The 11,921-nt window shown below is 45.0% G+C and overlaps 1 protein-coding gene across 1 annotated transcript in view; it reads right to left on the reverse strand.

Moving 5' to 3' along the window:
* LOC119396363 (importin-9) overlaps positions 1–11,921 on the reverse strand; it is a 47,316-nt gene that overhangs the window by 24,682 nt on the left and 10,713 nt on the right. Inside the window, exons 13-20 of the mRNA XM_037663555.2 lie at positions 11,525–11,603; positions 11,355–11,435; positions 9,500–9,647; positions 8,840–8,918; positions 7,872–8,020; positions 4,871–4,999; positions 3,372–3,473; positions 1,658–1,831 (exon numbers count right to left, since the gene is read on the reverse strand). Of these exons, the coding sequence (XP_037519483.1) occupies positions 1,658–1,831; positions 3,372–3,473; positions 4,871–4,999; positions 7,872–8,020; positions 8,840–8,918; positions 9,500–9,647; positions 11,355–11,435; positions 11,525–11,603 (941 nt within the window). The remainder of the gene's footprint in view (positions 1–1,657; positions 1,832–3,371; positions 3,474–4,870; positions 5,000–7,871; positions 8,021–8,839; positions 8,919–9,499; positions 9,648–11,354; positions 11,436–11,524; positions 11,604–11,921) is intronic.

Here is an 11,921-nt window from a genome sequence, read left to right on the forward strand (position 1 = left end):
GCTGCGGGTCGCCGTGGAGATGGTGACCGCGATTGACGTCGTGCGAAGGGTACACGTTGCTGGGCGAGGTATTCTTCAATTTCCCTTGGCCTCTGACCAACTTGGGGACGAGGCGAATTAATGGCGAAACCGCGCAGTCCCAGCTGTCGGTACGGGCATTCGCGGTAGATGTGACCGGCCTCACCGCAATGGTAGCAGAGAGGTCTTCTGTCCGACGTACGCCAGAGATCAGACTTCCGCGTAGGTGCACGGCGACCGTCGGATGTCCAAACCAGCGTGTGCTGATTGAATTGCAACTGGCGGCATCATCTGGATCGGGACTGCGGGGCTAGCGACCGGGAAGGAAGAGGCCGGCATGCGCAAGGCTTCGGCATACGTACGGCTCCGAATATCAGTGGACACAGGAGCCGGTTCCACATTGGTAGGCATCGGTTGATAGTGACGGTTGTGCAGCAGCTGCTGGACCTCGTCCCGGATAACACTGGCGATGGAGCCTACCTCGGGTTGTCTCGGCCCGTACAGCTTCTGCATTTCTTCGCGGACGACAGAGCGAACGATTTCGCGAATCCATTCAGTGCTGTTGCTCCCAAGGGTGGCGCGAAATTCGGGAGACGATGCGGTATTCACTTGCCGGTCGAATAGGGCAGACCGCTGATGAAGTACTTTCTCCATCGTTGCGGCTTCAGTCAGAAACTCGGCTACACTCTTTGGAGGACTCCGCACCAGACCAGCAAAAAGCTGCTCCTTCACACCTCGCATAAGATAGCGCAGCTTTTTTTCTTCTGGCATTGCAGGATCCGCTCGCTTGAAAAGCCGTGTCATGTCCTCCACGTACATCGTGACGGTCTCGTTCGGCATCTGAATGCGTGCGTGCAGTGCACGTTCAGCACGTTCGCGGCGGTCGGGGCTCCTGTAGGTCTCCAAGAGGCGATGCTGGAACTCGCGCCAGGATGTCAAGACATCATCTCTGTTCAAGAACCATGTTCGGGCGCCGTCCTTTAAGCAGGAATAGACGTTGCGGAGCTTTGCGGCGTCATCCCAGTAATTGATCGCTGCGACACGTTCAAACTCACTCAGCCAGTCATCTACATCTTCAAACAGCTCTCCGTGAAAGGGACTAGGCATCAGCGGATTCTGAACGGTGCAGTAGATCGGCGTAGAAGACGTAGGAACTTCCATGGCCGCTTGAGGTGAAGTCATAGTCACTGCGTCAGTAGGCTGTTCCGGTGCCTCCGGTGGTAAGCCTCGTTGGCGGCGGCTTGCTCTGTGAACTGGAGTGTTCACGGACACAGGGCTTGTGTTTCGGCTACCGGGCGGGGTCTTGTGCATGGGGTGAGTCGTGAGTCGTCGTACCCCGCACCTCCACCAATCTTGTCACACTTATGACGAGAACCTTGCGTTGTTCTGCGCGTTGGGCTGGTTAGGCCAAGAAGCGGCTCAGTCCGAACTTCTTTGTCCTCTTCTACCCGTGGGTGCTCACACAACCATGCGGCACTATCGTCCTTAAAACAGAAACCTGCCCATTCGTTTCGCACATGACTATTACGCATCCGTTTCACATGTAACTCTGACGCATCCATTTCGCACGTGACTCTTACACACCCATTCCACACACACACATCAATTTCGCATGAGACTATGACGCAGTGACACCCACCTGAATCACGCTTAGCGTCTCACTCTGCTGCAACTTGCTGAGGACGGCCCTGAGCAGCAGCTCAGTGCCTTCGCCCAGGGACTGGCCTGCTTTCGAGATGACCACCGAAACCAGTCGGCCCACAAACATGGCCGCAGACTCTGGTGTCTTGGGGTCCAACAGGTGTTGAGCAACCTTTCAAAATGGAAGAGACCAATCTGAAGCCCAAATATCTGCTGTTTCAAGATCTCCTGCTTTTTCTGCATCAATTCACAACAGCAATTTCCGAGCTGCCACAGGACAGTACTGTCAGCATTGTATTAAACACTCAAGCTAACACAGAAGGACAAACCAGACAAGGCAGCTCTGCCTTGTCATGTTTGTCCTCTCATGTAATTCGTTTTACTGAACAGGGCTGTAAATTAGGTAAGCTGGTCAACATTTATTATGATAAGAAGTGAGACTTGAATGTGGGTAGACATCCATGCAGTTTTACTCAGTTTTACTTGCACATCACAAAATGAGTTGGTATGGTGTGCTATCGTAAATCTGGCTCTTACATTCAAACCAATTGAGTGTTTAACTTTCAGCACTTGGATGCACAGCAGAATGATGTCGCAACTGCAGGTAAATATGTGGGAGCACTTTCAAGTTCCCCAGTTGTGTTTAAATTCATCAGTACAATGCACATTGGCAAACCTAAGTGCAGCATTGGTGTGCGTCGTGCGCTTAGCAAGTCCAGGCAAGAACACAAAGTTTTGCATTTTCTCAGGTTATAGAAATCACATCTACTGCAGCAGCACTTCATATTCACAAAAATTTGGTGGCTGTGCATCAGATACTGGATCAGAAATTTGATACAAGAGCCGTCGAATGAAAGAAACTTGACAAGCTGCAAGTGTGCGCAAAGCTAAGTGATCTGACAACCATCCAGACTTCGAAATTACTATTCATGCCTCCTCCTGACAGTCAATGTGGTAGCCACAAATTGAGGAAGTGCCTTTGTATCCCCAGAGCAGGCCCATGAGTGCCGCGCCGTGTAATCTGCTACAGACAGCTCGCATGACAATAGACAGCCTGAAGCACTATCCCACTAGCGAGTGAAGTACATAAAATTAAGAAGTGTTGTGCATGCAACACATTAATGCCAGTTAGGAACCATTTCGTAAGGTTACCAGTGACTGCTTTCCTGCCGAAGTTCAAACACAGTACAGGCGCTCTAATCAGCACATAATGAGAATAAAGACCCTCGCCACCATCACATCACACCAAAACCAAGCTCAGCCATCTGCCAGGTGACCTACTCAGGGAACTTTGACAGGTTCAATGGTACCTGGCTGCTAACATCATATTGGGAATTACGTGAACTGCAAGACAACTTCTGGCTTCATTACATATTAGCACACATTGACTGAACAAGCACAACCAATTCCAACAGACCTACAGCTTCAACGGTTGAGGCATGCATGCTGGCCATACAGAACACTCAAGCATATATAACTGCAACAGCATATAACATTTCAAAATAAAATGTCGAATTCTTACACAAAAGAATTCCCTTCTGCACCAGTTCTGTCAATGACAAGTTGTCTGATAAAGATTACCGAAATTTAAGAGCTCTATTCTGAAGTCCGAATATGGCCTTTATCCGGCTTACACTTACAGCACAAAAGCACCTAGCTTTTAAACTTTTAAATCCCCTTTCCTATGAGAGAAAAGATATTCGTGCTCTTACCTTTACAATGTAGTACAGCCCTGTTTGACCCTGCTCATCCCTCCAGGCAGCAACCTGGTCATATGCAACTGACACGTACGCCCGGATGCACTCTCCTCCATTCTGTAATGAATGTGCACAATGTGGGCAACTCCAGGTGCTTTTTGCTTAGCAACTCTGCATTTGGATCTAACCATAAGAAGGCTGCAACATGAAAGAACAAAGCTGAGAGCACAACTGGTACAGAACAAGTTTTTAACAATAAAGTCTCGAAGGGCGAACTTGTCAGCTAGCTGGTTGAACGTATTGTAAGAGAAGTGGACAAAAAAAAAAAAAAACAGGACAGAAAAGGCACATAAACAGTGCTACATGTGGTTGTTTGTATGTTCTCGTTTTTGTGCTATTCCCCTAGAATATGTTCCAACAATAAGGGCCTTTTGATGTCTCTAAATACTCATTATTACTATACTATCATTATTTATTACACAAATTTATGGCAGCTCCCGAAAGTTAATGCTTAAAAGTATGTTAAGGGCTGATATCAAGTCAAGTTGGCAATCTATTATTGCTCAAACGGTCACAAAGAGCCACGTTTGCGAAGACAGATGTTTCCCACGTGAGAAAATCATGCAAACCCAGAACAGGATTGGAGCCACCATTGCGAAAGCAACAAGTTCCCTGTGACATACATTTCTCGATTATTGTTTGGTAAAGTTTAGTTAAATGCCAATAATTAAAATATTAGTTCTGTTGCATTTCAAGGAATAGAAAATGCGTTTGCTCTAACTTATATGTGCGAGAATGAACTAAAGCAACCTCTTCACGCTGCTATGAAAGTGCTATTTGTGAGAGGGTGGTGCCCTCTGTGAACACACTCTTGAAAGGAGCATAACGCGCAAGATGTCATCATTGGTACAGTCGGGCAGCATTGCCTAGTATAGCACAGCCTTCACGATTACCAACAAAACACATCTCAGAAAACATAAAAGCCCAAGCCAGGAGAAGTACGCAACTGAGCCCCAGCAATAGAGCCAAGGCATCGCAAATGTGTCTCACTGGCACATTTGTGTGAAGACCGTGAAGACTGTTTCCATGGAAATATTGTTAGGGAGACATCCATTTTTGCAGAACATGTTCTTGTGCTTTAATTATGTTATAAATAGTTTAGGAACTTATGTATTGTTAGCTTAGATTTTCTTAAAATTGCATTTCTTTGAACCAAGTAAAAAAAAAAAGAGTACGTATCAAGCCGTTGCTGGCATACAGACAATATTTCTTTGCAATAACAAAATCAATAACAATTTGCTTCCAACACTTCCGGAGTGGCAATTGCAGTAAACTATAACCTCATTATAACAGTCACATTTGATATGAAAACAACTTCGTTTTATCCGAAAATTCGTTATAAACATGCATTCATAACAATGCATCTATGACAGGACAATTTTTCATTTACTTCGTTATAACCAATAATTCGTTATATCTGTGTTCGTTATATCGAGGCTTCAGTGTATATGTACCTGCAACGTCGAATTGTCGTCCGTGTGCATGACACATTGTACCACCATGGGAAACGCTTGCGTGATGAGGGGCTCCGCAAGGGGCGGTGCACTGCTACGAACGATTGTTTGGAGGACGTCCAAGGAAACCTGAAAACATACGTAAGCACGAATCTAATGAAAGGCAAGTAAGACCGAGCAATTCTGAAAGGCCCAAATTTGATATTATCGATTTCTTAATGGTGCGTATTTGTGAAGTAACTTTAACATTATTGAGGATATATATTTTGCTTGTTGGTTACGAATTTATTGTGGAATTATTTCAGTTGCACGAGCACCAAGTGACCCTCTTTGCTATCTTTCAGACCAGCCTGTCCAGCACAGGTGCAGGTTGTCCAAAAACCCTGATAAAAATAAAAGCATTTATAAAAGGGATGGAATAGGTTATGCTAAGACTTGTACATGATAGAGTGGGAATAATTGGTATGTTATAAATTAAAATTGAAATCTTATAATTAGTAGAAATTAGTGTAAACAGCAATTGCATCTCGCAAGCTTATCGGATGGGGCTCAGTGCAGTACCTGACGGATCAGAGCTCAACCACACGCTTTTTTCTACGTGGCTTCGGCAGCATGCGAAAAACGAACGCCAAAAACATATCTAAAAGGGATGGAACCGGTGCGTGTGCCACTCCCAGACCCCTAAGTCTTGCATTAGGGTCACTTTAGGTTAATTTCTTTCTCGTATTACAGTTAATAAACATGCTTACTGGTACTAAGAGCGCTGGAAAGAGAATTTCTTCCTCAATACTGTTGTAGTGTACACTTTAGCATCGAGCGCATACAGTAAAAGCTCGTTAATTCGACTCTCGTTAATTCGGAAAATCGGTTAATTCGGACATGTCATCTGGTCCCTGTAAATATACACATCACTCTATGAGACTGGGCGCTCGTTATTTCGGACAGATTTGACCGCAAATCGGATAATTCGGCGACTTTCGGGCCGCTGGCGAGGCTCGAAAACGAAAAAAGAACAATTCGGAACAGAAGTGAAGCTCAAACGCAGCATCGCCATGGACATCAATTATTGACTTTGCTTGACTTGAGACTGGTTGAACGCCTTTTCTTCGCGTGTGTTGTTGGCGGTGCCATTTTATTGCTTTGTTCCCGTTGGTGTGCTGCATCGTTGAACGTCGTTTTATCGAGGAACGATTCAGTACGGCTTTTTTAGCTTGATTGTTGCTGGTGCTTTTGTGCTGACTTTTCGTGTGAACGCACTCTCCGCCGATGGCAACGCCGGCGAAGCAGCCCAAGTACGAGGCGAAGGACTTCATCACCAAAGTAGAAATTTTGCGTGCCCTGAAAAATGGGCTCTGCCGACAAGAAGTTGCTCCTGTGCCATGACGTCGGCAAACAATACGGCGTGAGTCTCCTGAGCGCAGTTAGCATTCTTGCATATGTGTGGCAGAACACGCCTGCGCACGCCATTGCCAACTATTACAGGCACAGTGGCTTTGTTGTACCCGACTCCAGCGATGCCGAAGTGTCGCCGGACGACGGTGCTGACGACGGGCAGGATTTCGGAAGTGTTATGCCTGATGCAGTGACACTAGAGGATTATATCGGCATTGATGATGGCGTTGCCACTGCCGGCTGTCTGACTGATGAGCAAATCGTCAAGGAAGTGATGCATGGCAACGAATCCGAGAACGAAGAGCCTGAAGAGCAGCAGCCGCACCATGAGCCACACGGGCCCCCTCGCACTGTGAAGGAAGTCGCGGAGGCCCTCGTCGTCCTTGAAGAATTTTGTTTTGGCGCTGCAGACAGCATGCGAGCTGCTGAGCACCTTGAAGGGCTCAGAAAAATTGTGTCCGCGCGAATTTCTGCTCGAAAACAGAAGCGCATCCGCGATTACTTTGTAAAGTAAAGGTATGTTGAAAAAAACTCTTGCATTTATTGTGTTTATTCTGACCATTCGATAATTCGGACATTCGGTTAATTCGGACATTTTTTCCGGTCCCTAGAAATCCGAATTAACGAGCTTTTACTGTACTGTTATTCAAACAAGGTAAAGAGATATTTATTAATATGGGCGAATATTCAGGCATTTTGAATATTTGAGCGATTATTACGGTATTCAAATTTGCTTCGACACAAATTTAAATTATTCGAAATTTCGAAGTATTCGAAATGAACAAATATGTGTATATTTGAGCTCGTATAATACCCCTGTAAAGGTGGTTTCGCTGCAGCGTAGGGGTACTATGCCGTGAAACCACCCATACAGGAGAAATCCGCACTGCTGCGAAGTTACACTTCAATGTACTATCCGCGTCAAATGAAACCCGAACACCAGCAAGCCTTCGCAACGATACAGTGTGCGCCGTCCAGTTATCACCATGGACAGGCGCTCATATGCGCAGTGCGGTCAAACCGGATGCGCACGCCTGTCAATGGTGATGACAAGACGGCGCGCACTATACCATGCGAAGGCTTGCCGGTGTTCGGGTTTCATTTGATGCGGATAGTACATATTATATTACCTTAACCTCAAATAATGATCTTTTAAGTTTAAAAGCGTGTTATACAGGCTTATATGCGCTAAGCATAGTAACCTTTAAAACATAATGTATTGTACCTAGTATAACTTGCGCCCTACTGCTATATAAATCTTGCTACTATTCAAAGTTCCTTCCACTTCACTTCGAACCAAAAAAGTGACATTAACACATGCGTAGTTCCAATACTTAAAAATACTGTGCAAGTTAGCTGGGTCATAACAAAAATTCTAACTTTTCTTAATAATATGTGATATATACTATTCGAACAATTCGATTAAAAATTATTTGACCAAATCACTATTCCCTTCGAATTCGCTTTGAACCTTAAGCTTACTATTCGCCCATCCCTAATATTTATTAGACCACCTAAAAAGTGCTACTTGTCCTGTAGACAGAAAAGTGCCAAGAAAAGCAAATGCCCCTCCACACAATCACTTCCCCATGCCTGCCCAGTGACTCACAGCCTGCAGACCAGACGGTATCTTGTCCAGGGGCGCTTGGAGGATCGAGATTATCGTCGGGAGCAACCGCTGTTGCAACGCTCCGCAGCAGAGGGGGTTGTGGCAGAGCTCTTTGAAGATGTCCTGGCATATAGACACCAGGATCGGATCTGAAAAGAAAAGCCCGATAGCAAGGTTTCATGAATCGTGGTCAACCATTTCACTTTTCCAGACACACCCATTGCAGCAAACGGAGTCGTAACGAGTACACCGACCAGATATGCACCTGCCCGATGACAACAGTTGTCATGTTGAGCCAGAGTTCTTATGAGGGCAATAATGTTTTTAACTAAGAAAAGTGCGATTTAATAAACCCGACATTTTAAGGCTGACCTGGCACCTTCCTTAGAAGGTAAATGAGATAGAGAATGTGTTGCAATACACTGGGCAAGCGGGCAGCCCCCTTTGCACTTGAAAAATTGGACAGCAATTGTTTTTGGTAAAAGCAACATCAAACGGGACCTTCTTTACACACGTGCACGTTTTATGACAGCGATTTGACTCAATCTGACAGCGGCAGGTAAATTGGCAAGGCCAGCATGCCGGTAACTCCCGATGATTGCACGAATTGCACACTTGCATGTTAGCCAAGCACACACGCAATTTATTGGCATTCCTGTGCCAAGCACAGGCACTGCAAGCCCCTGGCTATTTCAGTGGTTATTTCAATGGTTTCTCCACACAAAGTCCACGCACTAAATTCAACAGTACCTCCAACAAACAAGGTTTCCTTGCCCAAATTAACACTGCAATTATAGTATACAAAATAATAAACACATCCTGGAGTCTTTTTTTTTTTTCATTCCCAAGTTCCACTATTGGCTACCGACAGAATTGAAACGCAGCAGCCTTGCACACAGGCTTGCACACAAAGTCAAATACTTCCAAGACATCATTTAAGTGCAAAGGCAAAAGCTTCGTGGACGTACCGCTGTTGTACTTCAGGAAGACGGCAATGGCGAGAGGCGACACCCTGTTCTCAACGGTTTGTGTGAACTGTGGGTCGACCTGTAATTAAAATGTGAGCCCAGATCACCCACACATGTGCACTCACACACACACAAAAAAAAAAGACGCACATCCACAAATGCACACACCATCAGGAACTGACCCTATGTGGCCAACTTTACTGGGCCACTAGAGAGCAACACCAAATAAGTCTAGGCCGACATAGCCCTCTTTTGAAGGAACTCTATTCTTCTTAATTCGTTGGGAAAGTAGTGACTATTGTACTGACGAAAATAAACGTTGTTCCTTTCTTGTATTTCACATCTAAGCCACATCATTGGTATGCTCGTGTGATGTAGATTTTAAAGTATGTTCACTTGTATGGTCAACTTCCTTAAAACATTGACAAGAACGTTGAATTATCCACAAGGGGGTGGGTGGGGCGTATGATAAGAACCAGAGAAATGTCATCCAAATTCATTTTCTTATGTTTGCTTGCTGAGATGTAAAGCTACAACAACTTGACTTTGATTACACGCTTCACGTCCAACAGCCTGTCTCCCCCATTAGATGCCAATATTTTCCTCTACAAATTTTTAATGGTCACATCAATGAGCTCAAAACAGAAAGCAGGTACTCACTGTAATGACAACGGACAAAGCCTCGATGGCCAAGGCCAGAACATCAGAAGAGAATTGCGTTGACAGTGATATGAGTCCGTCGGTGAAGGGAGCCAGAAACGGCGCGAGCTGGCTCGATTGGTTGTGGTCGTTGAGGTGCTGACAGAAACTGACGAAGGAAACACAAACGAGACTGCCACATCAGACTTCTGCAGTTGTTTTTTTTTCTCTTTCATCTCTTTTAATTAAAATTAAGAAGAAAATAAAAGAGGCATTAGAGTTGTGCATGAAATGTTTCATACTTCTGTGTAAGGTAACACCAGCATGTTTTTTTTTTAGCAGTATGTAGTATTTATGCTGGCAGCGCAATAGTCGCACGACACAGCACCACCTTGTGCACGAGGAAAACTGGAATGCAACTAATGATTTGCTTTTTTCTCATATTAGTAAATTAATCTTCCACAATTCCGAAATCACCATCCTTGCTGTGAGAAGACGTTTGGTAAGCGAGAAAACACGAAAAAAAAAAATGCGGGTGGCGACGCCACCTTGAAATTTCTGCATCAAATGTCGTGACGTCATAGATTTTGACGGCATCTAGTACTAGGGCCTACGTAGTTCCTAATCAGTAAAAATGAAGCATGCTGTCCTCTGAGGAGGCCATAGACTTAACATACCAAGTTTAAGGAAATTTCGTTAAGCCAATGTCACCAAAATACGAAAAACACGCTTTGAAGTTCATGACATCACGCACGGAGATTTTGGCGCAAAATTTAAAGATGAAGCTTTGACCTTGGTTTTCTCCTCTATTAATAAACCTATGATTATGAAATTACAACATTAGAGTTCTCAGAGTACAATTTATCAATCTACACCGATTCATTGTTTCACTTTAGTGTCCCTTTAAAGACCGCATGAGCCACATAAGCTGCACATGAGGAAACATTCACGCCTCGTACTGCAAATGTGAACACAACTTTAGTATGTGCTACAATGTAACACGATTGAGAATTTCAAGAAACAAGGTTTTCTTTTTTTGCCCTCACGCCCTGTACTTGAGTGTTGTTTCTACCAGCTCTGTTTCTACTATCAAAAATTAGAAAGCTGGAAGCAATGGTTCTGAATCTGATGCCTCCTACTGTGGAGGCGGGCGCTAAACAAGGCCACAGCCATGGCCGTGCTAGAGCTACAGTACAGCCTAGATGAGTCGTCAAAACCCCAAAAGTAGCTTGCCCCCGAGCAGTTGTGCTCAAGTCGACAATTCACAGCTGTATTCGTGGCAAACTTTTCTTGGCAATGAAGCAAAGGCTACAGAACCAATTTGTGTGTATGCCACTGCTAAAGCACATAGTCCTACAATAGCTCCGTGCTTTCTATGTGAAATACAAAAATCTTCCATTTTCTACAGGAAGCTCTGAGACAGAACACGGCACACACCAGTGAGATAGTTATATTTGTTTGACTTTATACGTTGTCATTTTGCATTTTTGCCAACAAATACGTTTATACATTGTCATTTCGCGTTTTTGTTCACGTGTATCTCAAACGCAAAATGGCGTCAGCGTCCTCAGGTGACCGTCCATCTCATTCTGGCTCGTCGGTCTACTCGCCTCAGAAACCTGCAACAAACCTTACTCACAAATGGCTGTCCAAGTAGACAAAGAAAATACTAGTATGCAATGCTTATGCCGTGCAGCTATCACTTTCCATGGCAGCACAAAACGCGCATCAAACCAGACTACTTCGCGTAGGAGTACACGTGCAGAAGTTCCGCTCCCATAGCTTCCCCTTCATTGCCAAAAAATGTTGTCCGCGACTATAAATGCAACCGTTGTATACACGACATGCAGACATGCAACATGGCAAAACTGCTCACCCCCACATTGCTCGAACTGCAGACACTCGTAATGTGGCCGACTGAGTCTGCTGCAAGCATTCAACGGTTGTTTGGAGGAACCTGGAAACATGCGAACGATAAAATGAAAGATTGCAGGCGATGATTCTCACCCATATGAAAAACATGTAAAAAAAAGAGAAGTTCCATACCTTTGCGTCATTTCCGGTGTCAGGAAAGCGACATATCTGCTTGCCACCCACAGACAGCGACCAATCAAAAATGGGGAATCTGTAAAATGTGTAAGATGCAAGTGATACTTCATAAGATATCCTTAGAAATATTATATTTAAAAATTTAACAAAAAGGATTCTGCTAGTAAACGTAACATCCATCGAAAGTTGAAGAGGCATCTTTATGAATACCACAGAGCATAGGCGTGCGCACAAGGGGGGCATGGGGGCGCCCCCCCCCCCCAAGCCACCTAAGAAGAGGGGGCGCAAAGTCTGCCCCATACGTTGAGGATGGGGGGGGGGGGGGGGGAGAGGACACCGCGATGAACCTTTGCCCCCCGCCCCCCTGAAGGGGAACCCTGCGCACACCTATGCC

This window comes from Rhipicephalus sanguineus, chromosome 6 (assembly GCF_013339695.2).
Source record: "Rhipicephalus sanguineus isolate Rsan-2018 chromosome 6, BIME_Rsan_1.4, whole genome shotgun sequence".
Classification (NCBI taxonomy): domain Eukaryota; kingdom Metazoa; phylum Arthropoda; class Arachnida; order Ixodida; family Ixodidae; genus Rhipicephalus; species Rhipicephalus sanguineus.